The following is a 15,208-nucleotide window of genomic DNA, read 5'->3' as shown; positions in this document are numbered from 1 at the left end:
TATTCGCCCATCTTTATTGCATATCCCTTGATACTCAACAAAAGTCTTTCAATCTCAGTTTCAAATTTCAGTTGATCCAGATTCCACCATTTTTGGTGGAGAGAGCCCCAGATTTTCACTGCCCTTTGTGTGGAAGGGGGCTTCCTAATTTCATTCCTGAAATTAATCATTCTCTGGCAAAGCTGATATTTTTTTGCCCATAGTAGATGATGGGCTGTCGTCTTGAACTGATGCAATCTGAAGATTTTCCCACAATATTTGAAGTGCTTAATAAAAATGATTGGTTTGTTAAGCCATTTTGGGAGGGCAGTTAAGAATTGACTATGTTGGGTCTAGAGTCATGTATAGTGTTACAATCCCAGCTGATGTTACTACTGGACAAGTCAGATCCCAGGGTGGAACCCAGCCTAATGGATCCTAACTTCAATTTTTTGTTTAGAAGCGTTGCGAATGGCTACTGAACAGAGTCACAGGAGTCAGCTGATGAACTTTTAACAAAATAATAAAATATTTATTAAACAGGAAAAGGTTTATTACAATACTCCTTCACCCACAACTATACCTTTACAGATATTTACAGATTTGTAAGGATAACGCAAGTTACAAAAGTTATCTTATACTCTCATGTTCACAGTAAGTACACAGTTCATGTAAACCAATAGGTGACCTGTGGTCAGGCATAGCACACTCTGAAACCAAGTGACAGATGCCACGCCAGACAGATGCTATGGATTTCTGATCAACCCCACCCCCAACCCTGATGCTTGCCATACCATGAGCCAACCAGTCTTACTGAACTTCGTCTTTCACATGAAGGTTTCCAATCTCCACTCTCAAAGAACCTGCTTTGGAATCTTCTCCCAAACAACGCTTTCACTCTGATGCCTTCCACAAGGGTCCACCTCCAGGGTCTTGAACTCGCCTTCTGATGTTCCTCTCTCCTTGATTGCCATATACATTCACGCTTCCTTCCATGCACTCGCTCTCAGGTACTCAGCTGTGCCAACAGAATACCACTGCCTCACGTGCCCATAGTAAGGAGTCACCAACCTTTGGCTATCTCCTTGGATCTTCTGGCTTCTCAAAAGTCTATCTTGCTTTAAGTCTGCATCCTACAGCTTTCTCTCTTTAAGCTTGGAGCCTTCCTCTCTGCTTCTTACTTTCATTTCCACTGAACAGCATCTTGTTCCAAATTCCTGTCCTTGTCCTTTGACATAACTTAAAGTGCTTCTTGGGACCTTTCTTCTTTTTCTTTAAGACCTGCTCCCTGCAGTTTTCTCTCCCAGAAACTGCTGACAACTTGGTATCTCCCTTGAGGTCCAGAACTCTCTCAACATTCACTGTTACTTTAACTTTAGAGTAACTCGCCTAAGATTCTTAGATTTATTCTCCTCAGCACTCTGCTAGTATGTCCAGTTAGAGAAAGACTTAAACTGCTTCCTTCATCTGAAAGCATGATGACTAACTGAACTCAAACTGCTTTTCTGTTTCTCCCTGTCTCTTTTTGGGCCTCCTGTTGCTAGGCAACACCCCAATTTTTCTACCTTGTTTGTTTTAACTCGAGTTGTAAAACCTCATTAAAATGCAGACATCTTTTAAATTGAGACTAAAACTCAAGTTGCCACTTTCTTAACACACCAATACAGAAACACAAATCAAACTTAAACTTAAAGATATACCCTTATGCCTAACACATACAAATACACATATAACTTATTTAAATTATCTCTAGTTCCTGACAATAGATCACAACTGGAAAGGATGGACATTTCCTTTCCTAAAGAGCATTGGTGATGCTGTTAGCTTTTATGACACCCTCCAACTTTCTGTACTTAAAGTTAATAAGGCACCAGGACCGGATGAGATGCATCCACAGATACTGAGATTGGAAATTGCAGAGATGCTGGCCATAATTCTTCAGTCTTCCTTAGACTCAGGGCTGCTCTCAGAGGACTGGAGAATTGCAAACATTACACCCGTGTTCAAAAAAGGGTGCAAGGATAAGCCCAGCAACTACAAGTTGGTGAAATGGGCGGACAGGTAGCAGGTGAAATTCAGTGCAGAGGAGTGTGAGGTGATCCATTTTTGTAGAAAAGACATCGAGAAAATAAAGGCTACAACTCCAAAAGGGTGGTTGAGCAGAGGGACCTGGATGTACAGTCAGTTTAACTTCAGTGATGGGGTAACTTCTAGAAATAATAATTCAGGGCAAAGTTAATAGTCATCTGGACAAATGTGAGTTAATTAAGGCAAACCAGCATGGATTTCTGGAGGGAAAATCATGTTTGACTAACTTGCTGTAGTTTTTTTGAGGAGGTAACCAAGAGGGTTGATGAGGATAATGCTGTTGATGTGGTGTACATGGACATCCAAAAGGCGTTTGATACAGTGTGACGCAACGGACTTGTGAGAAAAGTTATAGCGCGTGGAATAAAAGGGGCAATGGCAACATGGATACAGAATTTTCTGAGCGACTAGGAAACAGAGGGTAGTGGCTAATGGATGTTTCTCCTGCTATAGGAAGGTTGGAAGTGGAATTCCCCAGGGGTCAGTGTTGGAACTCTTGCTTTTCCTGATATAGAATAATGACCTAGACCTTAGTGTACAGGGCAAAATTTAAAGGTTTGTGAATGATACAAAACTTGGAAGCATTGTGAACTGTGAGAAGGTTAGTGTAGAACTTCAAGGGGACATAGACAAGTTGGTGAAATGGGCGGACAGGTAGCAGGTGAAATTCAGTGCAGAGGAGTGTGAGGTGATCCATTTTTGTAGAAAATACATCGAGAAAATAAAGGCTACAACTCCAAAAGGGTGGTTGAGCAGAGGGACCTGGATGTATATGCGCAGAAGCCATTGAAGGTGGCAGGATAGGTTGAGAGAACAGTTGATAAAACATACAGTACCCTTAGCCTTCATAATAGGGGCATAGAGTACAAGAGCAAGTAGGTTATGTTGAATTTGTGTAAGTCACTAGTTCAGGATCAGCTAGAGTATTGCATTCAGTTCTGGGCGCCTCACTTTAGGAAAGATGTGAAGGCATTAGAGAGGTTGCAGAAAAGATTCACAGGTAGAGAGCCATTCTTATCTGTGAAGAGAGAGTGAGAGAACTTCAATTATGAAGATAGATTGGAGAAGTTAGGACTCTTTTCCTTAGAGAAAAGAAGATTGAGAGGAAATTTGGTAGAGGTATTGAAAATCATTAGAGGTCTGAACAGAATAGATAGGGAGAAACTGTTCCCACTCATGAAGGGATTGAAAACAAGAGGACACAGATTTAAAAAAAGTAAAGAAGCAAAAGTGATATGGGGAAACTTTTTTAGGCAGTGAGTGGGTAGGGTTTGGAATGCACTGTTTGAGAGTGTGATAGAAACAGGCTCAATTGAATCAATCAAAAGGGAATTAGACTGTTATTTGAAAAGGAAGAATGTGCAGGGTTATGGGGAGAAGGAAAGGGAATGGTACCAGGTGAATTGCTCATTTGGAGAGCAGACACTACGGACCAAATGGTCTCCTTCTGCACTGTATCAATTCTGTGAACTTCATGACCACTGATGCTAGCTTTCTTTAAATTGGATTTGAATTCTCAAGCCATCACATTGAGATTTGAAACAGATTATTAATCTGGGCACCTGAATTATTAGTTTTGTAACATAACTACCACATTACTATACCAAAGTGTTTTTTTCACTGATGTGTTGGAGTGGTGTGTCCAATTTTAGGATTTTTGCATCATTTTTCTGCTGAAGGATTAGAAAATAAAGACTTTTGAATTTTTTTAAAGCAAGGTTATTCCAACAAGTTTTTAAAAAGACACTTGAACAAAAGGTGGTTAATATGCTAAGTAGTATTCAAGAGATTAAACAATAAGCAGTTAATTATTTTGTGCAACTGAGAATTCCTCAAACCTTTTGTGTTGGAAAGCTCTTAGATCTCTACCTACCTGTGAAGAGTCAGAGATTAACAAATAGAGACAGAGATACACAGAAAAACAGGCATTGAAAGACAGGAACTGTGCAATGAAAACCTGTCTTGTTGAAGGGATGGCTATTATGGCCTTTGCTGAAGTGAAGAGGTTGGAAATGCTGGAAGATATTTAGAACATATTTAAGTTAAATTTACCCACAGTTATGAGGAAGTGTGACATATTCTTAATTTTGTTGTAAATGTATTTTGTACTGATTGAACTAAACAAATCTAATCATAACTGCTCTCTGTGTTCACTTGCTGTGAAATAAAGCAGTTTAACGTTTTATCTTAAGCCTCATATCAACAAGCGTTTGCTCGACCAGCCTTTGGGCAGAGTGCAGGAGCATTCATGCAAAGATCCTGAATATCCAGTTCAGATAATTAAGGGGGTGCTAGTTTTATATCTCTGGGGTATGCTGTCAAACAAGTAGTTTCAGGGAAATATGTCAAATCCCATAAAACCTCAGGGAGATGTGTCAAGTGCCATAAAGCTTAAGAGATTGGGCCACTTATGATTTATGACTCACATTGTCGAACCACTGAAAGTATCTTTGACAGACCCAAATGTGTAGTTGAAGGCATATTCTATCTGTTTTTATCAGCATGCTGCAACAGAAAGAAAAGGTAGCAAGGCAAACATAGAAAAATGAAACATCAGATGAACATTACAGAACTCATGAGAAATAGAGAAACCCACTTTCACAAGCTTGTAGCAAGATTGTGTTCAGTTGAGCGACTGAATGAGTTGTTATTAGCAATAAAAAGCTGTGATGTTGTACCTGAATTTCCATCTTTCAAGGATTTCTTGTTATATTAGCATCTCATACTCCTGGCTGAGAATTGTTATCTATCTGAACTCCCAACTTCACAGTTTCTCTTGGTTTTGACCACTAGAATGCAAGGAAATGGGACTATCCTAGCATTTGTATCAATGGTGAAAGCCTACTGTTATAACTGCAGTTCCCGTGAGAGCCCAATGACCCAAAGCAGCTGTGTGATTAGACAGAACAGTAAACATAAAGCAGGGCCAAATGGCATTTGCTACTGTTATGGCAGACATGTTTTGTGCTTTTACTGATTTAGTTTATGGCTTGAGGGCAATTCCTTCTGTGTTTGCCTGTAACTGAAGATCTCTCACCAAGAATTTACCCAATGTTGGCAATTCGGCTCAGCTATGAACTTTAACATGTGTTATGCTGTCAGCCAATGTCAATGCCAGTCTCAAATAGTGTGTAATGTACAGAGTATTGCTGAAGTCTTTTATTTAAACTTGAAATGGAAAGGGTGTCCTCAATTTGTATTTGCAGTTAAAAAATCCACTACAGAATTTCTGAATTTTAAAATGCCGCTTAAACATCAACAGGGTCACTGAGCAACTTGATAATGCACCGTACCTAGACATGGCCTGATTGCGTTAAGCAAGTTATGCATTTTTACTTCAGCCCTTCAGTTTCTATCTGAGTAATATTTTTATGGTCTTGATCTTCGTCACTTTGTGCAACAAGAATTCTTGGGGGACACACGGGGCATTTTTGTTACCTGAATTATAATTTGTACCTAAGTACCAATTGCTGCTTTTTGCTTGGAAGTTACCAATTCAGTTACTCCCACAATTTCATTGGTGCAGATCTGAGAGAACACACTTTATTCCAGGTGCTATGTCCATTCCACTTCAGAATGTTTTGAGAAAATGCAGTGCATATTCAGATGTCTTTTTTATTACCATCTAATAATGGATTTGACCCTGGCATTTTGACTGGAAATTGTTCATGAAAGCTGTTGGATTGCCTTAAAAACCCAACTTGTTCACAAATGTCTTTCAACAAAGGGAACATGCCACACCAGTCCAATTTGGCCTACCTGTTTTCCACTTCTAAACTACATAGCTGACTCTTAGTGTCCTCTGGGCAAAGAAGGATTAACATTGTATAATGCTATATCGTTGTTGTTCATTTCCCCTCAACAAATAAATAAATGAACATCTGAGGATTAAAAAGAAATAGAAAGGCTTCAGTGTTGTATCACAGCGTGCCTTCTCCTTTTTCCCCTCCAAATATGCCTGCTTTGTCAGGTTGGCTAGCTCGCCTATCTTTTATTCATACAATTTTTTTTCACCATGCAAAATGGTTTTCCTTGCTCTTACTTCAGTACTTATATTTCTCTCCTCTGCCACCACCGCTCCCCCTCCCCCTCCCTCCAATGCTCTTCTGAAAAGACATGGATAGGAAATCGGAGAAGGAAATACCGCCAGTTGGGAATTGAGCTACCTCCTGCTCGTGGTGGACCAGCTGACTTTTCCAAGCTACCTGAATCAGGGTCAGTTTCGTTGCCTGTGGTCAAAGCTGAAATGACAAAGGTTCCTGAAAATTCACAGGATAATGAGAAGAACAAAGAAGATGTCAGCTTATCTGAAGGTACAATCCATTGAAGCACATTTTTGTGCAATATGGAGTTCTAAATGTAGAAGTGTGGCTCAGATAGATAACTCAGATGAGGATGCAAACGTTTTGTTAACGTAAAAATGTGTTCTTAAATGAGTCATTAGGTACATCGAAATACTCATGGGGCAGGATATTTCCGTCAGCGAGGCCCACTTGCTGACGCGTAACATGACGTGCAGTGACGTCGGGCAGAACTCCTGACATCACTGCACCCCATTTAAATTTTCAGGTAGGCTGGGGCTCAGCAAAATCAGCTGTGTGCCCGCCAACCTGCCAATGGCCAATTGAAGCTATTGACAGAGTTATTAAACTAATTAATGGACCTGCCCATCCAACCTTAAGGTTGGCGGGCAGGCCAGGAGCCCTGGCAGGCATTAGAAAAAGCATGAAACCTCATCCACGAGCGGGATGAGGTTTCATGCAGGTTTTTTAAAAATTAATTAAAGTTTTTATTAAAGTTATAGACATGTCCCAACTCATGTGACAGTGTCATATGAAGGGACATGTCGGAATTTTTTTTTCTATTTTTAATATTTTTGACAGTAGAGCCGATCTCCCTGAGGCAGCACTTAGCCTCAGGGAGATGAGTGCGCTCTTTCGTGCGTATGCGTGAAAGAGCACACTCTTAGGTTTAGGGATTTCACCTCTGCCCACATAGCGAGCACATAGCGCTTCCATGCGGATGTCATGACATAAAACGGCGGTGGCCCCCGATTGGGGGCGCTGATCGGAGGCACGCCACTGCGTGCTCACACTTCAACTCCCCCACCCCCCGCCGAAAGGGGGAAAAATCCTGCCCATGAAAACTTAATTTTCCCTAAATTACAATGGTTTTACGTTGGCATCCTAACGCAGCTCCTTTGCCAATACTAATAGCACTTGACACTTTTAGGTTATGGTTCCATTTTTGATTCGCTTCCTCTCATTTCTTTGTTTAAAACACTAGCAATTTAGTACCTAACCTAACTTCTTTCCATTATTCTTGTTTTCCATGGCTCTTAAGTTGCAAATTCATATCCTGTCTTCATAGGTGCACCAAGTGAATTGGATCAAAGGGAAGAGGAGGAGGAGGAGGAAGAAGAAGAGGATGAAGAAGCAGCAGAGGAGAATGGGGATGGAGAAAGTGTTAGTGATGGATCGTGCAGTATTCCAACATTAGAAAAAGTGGTAAATTTTTTTTCATATGAGAATTCACAAGTAGTAATAGTCAGTTGGAATAGGGCAGATAAACTACTTGCTCAATGAAATGCTGTTTGACTCAAATAAAGCTCAAATCAGAAGCATAAATGAGCAGAGCACGTTCTCAGTTGGTTGGATAAATCAAAGGAACAAATCAATCAAGATATCTCTCTCAAATAATTACTGAATTACTTATAAGCTTGGTTTGCAAATAATGCCACGTATGTATTTGTTGGACAAATGCACAGGTAATATATCTTCAAGATTACTCTGCTTATAAGCCCGGTGAAAGTTTGTAATGCTGTTTTTGGAATTTGGCATCAATCCAAATTTATGCATACAGCAGGTTGCCAATTAAAACAGCATTACAATGCAGAGTAGCTGGTTGTGGACTTGTATACATAGCTCCACAAAATGCATGTTTCTAGCCAGGACTGTGGGAGGAAGGATGGATGGAAGAATTGGGGCCTACTGAATGGAGAATTGCTGCTTCCCAGCCAGAAGAAAGAATCAATCCATGGCAAACTGAATTGGGTTAGCCTGGCAGTCCTTGTGCAGCTCGAATTCCAACAAACACTTGGGAACAAAGGAAGGAAGGTTAAAGGAAATGAAAAATATTCTGCAAGTGCTTCATCTGTTTTTGGATTAGTTTGCGTCATTTAGAGTCCTAAGAAAAGCGTGGGACTGTTCTCCCTTTTTCCACCTCTCAACTGACTGAATTTAACAGGTTTAAAAGAAGTGCTTTAAGCCTGAATGTTGTGGCTATTAAGAACAGGCAATGACAGGTTCGCTCATAAATTTAAAAGATGGATAAATGTTTATTACCCAACATCCAAAAAGTATTCGCAACAGCACCCACTCACACGTGCACGCACATACACTAGAAAAGGCGGTTTAAAAGAAATAGCATGCACTTAGGTATTAAAAGTCTGAAAATTCACTGTCCCATGTTTCTCACACTTGCTTCTCTTGATATGAAGGCTAGGAACATTGCAGGCCAGTGAAGAAATAGAGGCTGGACGTTTCTGAAAATAGATTTGCAATGGCTGACTGCTTTCAGTAACAGGTTTCTCTGGCTTAACTCCGGTCGAACCTGCGCAGCAAAAACCTGGCTTGGTTCTCCAAATAAGTCAGTAAAAGGCCACCCTGAATTCTCTGCCTTTTGATGGATCTCAGACAGGATCCTGTTGCTTTGCTGGTCTGGAACTCTTCTGAAAATGTGTCTTAATAAATGTCCCTCATCGGAAACCTGGTTTCTGTCATTGTGACCATAGTATCTGTTCTGTTATTGTCCTCACAAATGGTCTCTGACAACCTTGGCATTGACAGACAATGGTGTTTCAGTTTCCACCGTTTGCATATCCTCATAATAGAATGGGTTTCTTCCACACCCATTCTTTGCAATTCCACTCTGCAGCTGAGAAATCTGCAAGTCAATTGTGAACAAGTTTCTCCAATTATTTGAATAAGGAAAGCCATTAATGCAGCAAGAAAGGTCATTTGCCGTTTAATCTCTTGTCCAGGCATGCAGGCTAGCTTCCAGGACCTTGTGTAGTTCCATGTATATTGACAGAAAAGAAAAAAGTCACCTGACCTCTGAATGCTATTTTGCTTCAAAAGCAGTGTGTCCATTATCCATGTTGTTTTAAGGTAAAATATTAATTTCAAATAAATTGAGATTCCATATTGCATGAGTGTGACACACTGAAATATCAATAACATTTGCTTATTTTGTTGCAGTATAAAAAATCTTCAACTCTTGATACTGAATTTAACTTCATTTATAAATATTGATGTGTGAGCCAGTGAAGAAATGTTCATGCAGGTGCACCCGCTAGTGAAGAAATGCCCAACACTAAAATGACAGTAGAGCAATTTCCTTTGTTGCATTCAACCAGGACCTTTTAAAAGCTGTTTCTGTATTTGATCTTACTGAAGCAGTAAAATGTAATCCCAAAATCCTTTATTTAAAAATGAATAAAAATAGATGTTTTAATGAGCTCTTCCTTCCTCAAAGCAAAGCAAGACATGCATGTTGTCTCACTGTAAGTTCATTCCCTACCTGAGGCTGAAAATAGACTTATTCACTTGTTTATCCTGCTGCCTCACTTGGGGATATAAAAATCCTATTGCCAGAGCTGATCCCTGATCTTTGCTCCGTTAACCAGTCCTAGCCATGAATGGATGATGTAACTGATCTGAAGTGTCAGGCTAAAAAAGAAGAGAGAAAAAGGGTTCTTGCTGCTGATCACAATCCAGTGATTGTTGCTGACATTGACTGGTCACAACATGATCAAGGCAGGCAGTAGTGGATTTATTCCACTGATTTACATGGAAAAACCAAATGATCAGAACTTTGGAATTACCGGCATCCATGGAATATCTCTTTAACGCACATAACACTATTCTTGTGTTGAAATCATTGCAGGCGGCAGATGTATAATTAAATGTTACTCTGCATGAGATGGCTTTCCGATATGAACCATTGTTTTTCCTACCCCTCTGACAAAACCATATAATTGAAGTTTCTTATCTTTAAAAATGTGTTTAAAAAGTAAGTATGTATCGCTACTGCTTGTAAACATTTCTCACTTTCGAGCTATTTCCCGAGGCTACTCGCTCATTCATTGTAGATTTTGCAATGTTAAGTGAGTTTAGTGCAGCTTGTCCATTAAATTAGTATTACTTTGTGATTAGTAAGGAGAAATTTAAAATATGTTTAAAGTTGCATTTGCTGGAAATTACACACTTCGATTGAAGAATGTTGCAGCCAACAAAAATCAAAGGTATAATTCGGAGATAAATACTGCCATCCAGTGTTTAATATAATTCAGTACTGCTGTATGATTTGTTTGTGATCAGCATTGTTAACTTGGCTAGTATAGTTTGCCAGCAGTTTCTGTTGTTGCAAATAACTTATTTTTGGACTTTGCAGTACAAAATGACTGCTTCATCTTGACTTCTTCACAGATTTAATCCACACTGAAAGAAAGTCTTGCATTTATGTAGTACCTTTCATGACCATTGGATGTCCCAAAGTGCTTTACAGCCAATAAAGTACTTTTTTTAAAAGTGTAGTCACTGTTGCTCTGTAGGAAACACAACAGCTAATTTGCGCATGGCAATGTGATAATGAGCAGATAATCTGTATTTGTGATGTTGATTGAGGGACACCAGGGATAACTCCTTACTCTTCAACATAGTACTGCATGATCTTTCACATCGACGACAAGGCATCCAAAACGTCTCGTCCAAAAGTTGGATATACCAATGGTGAAATGGTATGTGAAAGGAGTATAACCTGCTAATATAGTACTTTCAGCTCCATTTCCATAATATTGAGACTACCAGTTTCCTGTTGAAATGGAGCATGGTCTTTTGCTACCATAGCTTCATCTCTTTAATTTTGTGTATTTGGACTTTTGTGATGGGACCTCACATAAAAGGGGAGAATTTCAATCTCACCAAGTTTTCTAGCATAATCTGTTGCACAGTATATAGTGGACTGCCCGTGAGCAGGTAATTGAAAGGTTGGCTTGAGATTCCCACAGCATTACATTGCAGCTACAATTGAGTATCCAGTTTAAGGGCTAAATTTTGTGTAAGTAAGCACTTCATATTAACTTCAAATTTTGAGTGGTAGTATATTTTATTTAATTGCCATAAAATCCTAAGTAATATAAAAAGAGATACATGCATTCTTAACATGTAGACTGGTATCAATCTATTCTAAGGTTTTACGTTTTTATGATGAAAGTACCCTGTGCTTTTTTTAAATGATTTTTCAATCAAATTATTCATAAATTGTTGTCTTCAAACTTTTATAGACTTTCTTGATGTTGCTAAAGATGAGTTTCCAGCTAAATTGCTGGCTGCCAGATCAATTTTGAAGCATTAGAGCACAGCTGTGATAAAGGAATAAATGAACATGTCTGTGTGAGAACATTTGGGATTAAGTGATGGGTGAACACAATTTCAAAACTTATGTATTTTAAATAAAGCTTTACTAATTACAAAATAATGTTTTAATTTATTAGAAAAACAAGCTTCCTGTTCAAGCAGATTAAGTTTACAAAAGAAGCAGTGAGGCTAGTTAGTTTAGGGTTTCAGAGAATATAATTAAGCTAGTGAAGCTCTGTGCACTTAAGCAAATTTTTCAAATGACCTTACAACTAATGAAAACCATAATGAAGGCGCTGTGGTATTGTCATAACATAACTGTTTCCAGCCACTGATCAAATTATCCAGAAATAGAGGGGTTCTTTGTTTAATATAATGTTAGTGGCGCCCCTGGCGTTTCTATTATTGTTGCTAAGTTGGCCTCTTGTGGCAAAATCTAAGGTCCTGACAAACTCTATGTAGAATTTCCTTAGAGGATACAAGCATTGGATCATGACAAAGGCCATTGATTTGAGATTTTCTTAGAAAAACAAATGGAGCCACTGTAAACCTCAAAGCACTGGCAAAAAATCTCAGTAATATGAGCACAGTTTGACTTATTTGGTCAATGGCGGGGTGGGGGGGGGGTGGTGATCATTAAAAGTGATCAAATTCTGCAGTGTGACTAACTCGTGGCCTGAAAGCTGAGTGGCTGCAGGACAATGAATCGAACAAGACAGTCAGAGCCAGATATTGTGTAGAAAGATCAAGGGCTTGAAATTACATATTGTGCATGTTGTCAGATGAGAGTTTAAGGTATTTATATGAAGTTCCTGTTAAGTTCCATTACTCTGAGGGACAGTTTAATATCTCCAGTAAACAATAAAGAAAATAATTTCTAATGCAATTAATTATTGGTGAAGTAATAATCACAGTATGTATTTTAAAACCTGGATGAATAATGATAGAGCAGTGGTTACTAAGCACCCACTGGTGCTTCAATGGTTGTAAACTTCCCAGCTGCATGAGGTTGGTTCCTTGGCTTCTATCTATAGTGAGTTTCAGTAGCAAAGACTTGTGTATAACTTGTTCTGCCTTCAAAGCTCCAAATGCATGAGGGCAATGAAGTTAATAATTTTGCTGAATAGGGGTTAAGTTGGCAAAAGTTAGACTTTGAGAATTTTTCCAAGTCTTTTTGTTCGAACAAACAGCGAGCAAAAATTGTGAAATAGTCTGATCTCAATACAATTGTTTTTTGCTGAACCTGAAAAAAGTACCATAAACTTTGTACTATATATACAACCCCCAAAACAAATTGAGCAAAGGATGTCCACTTTTTGTGCTGCACTAAAAGCAAGTAATCATTTAAATTATGCAAATTTTCCATTTAATCAGCGATATGAGTAGAAGACTTGCATTGTGAAATTGCCGTGATGTTTAATGTCATAATGTGAGGAAAGATGCCAGTTTGTCTCAGTTGCCTATCAGTATATATGTTGGGTGTGGAGATGTCTTCCATGGGGGAAATGTGATGAAGGGAGGCGGTAGGATGAGGAACATCTCACTTGGATCTTTCTGGCAGCTGGCTACCAAATGCAATGATGCTCTCCTCTGGGCTGCAGGTGTAAAAGGCTTGGTGAATGACAAAAAAGGAGATGATGTCATTAGGGAGCAACTTAAAAAAAGCAAATTTGCTGAGCAATATGCTGTTTTTAAAATGGTCAAAAAGGACTGATCATGACAACATGGAGATTTCTTAATCTTAAAGCACTATTTTACTTTTGGTCTTTTTTGACACAGAAATTAGAGGTACTTGATGACGATGCAGTTGAGATGAGCAGTTGTGACCGTGTAACACCTGAAGTTGAGCAGCTCCAGAAACTACTAACTTTTAGGGTAAGATCTGTCAACATTGGAGAAAATTAGATTACTGTCCAAACATGTCCCAATTTTTATATGTTTACAGTAATTTATTTTTCATGAATGAATTGAGTACTTTTTACTGAATGAGATATTTGGCAGAGTCAAGGATGAAGAGAATTCTTAGATTAGTTAATGAGTAGTTAATCATATAATTACAGTTGTTTCTGATTATTTTTGTTTATACTGTCAAACTGATTAGGCTTGAAGTTGGTGGAAACCTTGCGTTCAATTTTTCATCATTGATATCAAGATTAGATGTGAAAGACTTGTAATAGATGCCTATTTTCTGTTTAACAGGACCCATCCCTAGAATGGGTTTTGTTCTGATATTCCAATGTATAACATGATGTACTGGAGGAAAATTTGCTCATAACCATCCTGTATTAGTTCACTGTTTTTTGATCATTTCCTCGTTTTCACAAGTACTGATGGGTTGTGTAACATACAATTTTATACAGTTTTAAATTATGGTCATGAAGCTTTCCTGCTGAGATTTAGCTTGGTAAATATGCAGCTTCATCGAGTCTGCACTCAAGCATTGCTTGAAACTGAATTCAGCACTTCACTGATTATGATGCTATGAAATTTGAGTTTATTTGTGGATTTTTTTTGTGGCTTCTTTTTGGAAGTAGAAAAGTAAAGGATGGCATGGAACAGAATAAATCAATTGGGAAAGGAAGAAAGACAAATTAGAATTCAAGAACAACTGTAGGGAATGAAACCTTGTTCTATCAAGGATCCTATTGTGAGAATAGTTACAAATTGTCATTAATCTAATTTATACATTTTTATTCATTTTGTAAATTTTTCATGAAATAGCAGCCATTGTCTAGCCAATCTAATTGTCTGGCCTAAACAAAAACAAAAATACCTGGAAAAATTCAGCAGGCCTGGCAGCATCTGCATCCTGGTATTTTTGTTTTTGATTTCCAGCATCCGCAGTTTTCTGCTTATATAATTGTCTGGCCTAGTTGTTAAAGTGGATGCTGTTAGGTTAATGACCTGAGGCTGAACCAGACTTTGCAACCTTGGTGTCATATTTGACTCTGAGGTAAGCTTTTGATCACATCTATGCCTTCACCTAAGATCACCTATTTCCACCTCTAACATCACCCAACTCCACCCTTCCCTCAGCTCATCTGCTGCTGAACCCCTCAACAATACCCCTGTTACCTCTAGGCTTGTTTATTCCATTGCACTCCTGGCTGACCTCCTATTTTTCACCTTCTGTAAACTTGAGCTAATCCACACTCTTGCCTGTTCACCCATCATCCTCGTGCTTCGTGACCAATATAGGCTCCCAGTTAAGTTGCACTTTGATTTTAAAATTCCCATCCTTGTTTTTAAAGCCTCCTCCAGCCCTCTAACCCTCAGATATCTGCACATCCCCATTTGAATTGCTTCACCCTCAGCTGCCAACTCCCTAAACCCTGATATTTCCTGCTTAAACCTCTTGCCCTTTCTACTACTCTTTCCTTGTTTAAAACATGCCTTAAAATCTGTCTCTTTGACCAAGCTTTTGGTCATTTGCCCTCATGCGGCTCAATGTAAAATGTTGTTTGATGATGCTCCTGTGAAGCACGTTGAAATATTTTACTAGATTAAAGGTACTAGAAAAATGTAAATCATTGTGGTATAATAAGGAATGTCTTCTGGTTTCCATAATTCACAGAAATCCATTTTATTGCCAAGTACTGGCTTCTGTCAGCCATTTAAGTTGCTACTGGATATGATGCATAATACCACATTGCCAATCTCTTCTTTGACTGCTTTTTCATCCATACAAATATTCTATTTGCCACCTAAGATCCTATAAATGA

At 38.8% G+C, this 15,208-nt stretch overlaps 1 protein-coding gene across 8 annotated transcripts in view; it reads left to right on the top strand.

Annotated features, from left to right (window-relative positions):
* The window catches only part of hdx (highly divergent homeobox), a 97,033-nt gene that overhangs the window by 73,763 nt on the left and 8,062 nt on the right, over positions 1–15,208 (top strand). For 6 of the 8 annotated variants that reach the window (XM_041194652.1, XM_041194650.1, XM_041194653.1 and 3 more), the window contains 3 exons: positions 6,182–6,380; positions 7,438–7,574; positions 13,266–13,361. In XM_041194652.1, coding sequence (XP_041050586.1) covers positions 6,182–6,380; positions 7,438–7,574; positions 13,266–13,361 — 432 coding nt within the window. The remainder of the gene's footprint in view (positions 1–6,181; positions 6,381–7,437; positions 7,575–13,265; positions 13,362–15,208) is intronic. The other 2 variants (XM_041194654.1, XM_041194657.1) reach the window with 2 other exon arrangements.

The sequence above is a fragment of the Carcharodon carcharias genome, chromosome 9 (genome assembly GCF_017639515.1).
Source record: "Carcharodon carcharias isolate sCarCar2 chromosome 9, sCarCar2.pri, whole genome shotgun sequence".
NCBI classification, from domain to species: Eukaryota; Metazoa; Chordata; class Chondrichthyes; order Lamniformes; family Lamnidae; genus Carcharodon; species Carcharodon carcharias.
Note: the sequence above shows the minus strand (reverse complement) of the source record. Positions and strands in the feature narration are given on the sequence as shown.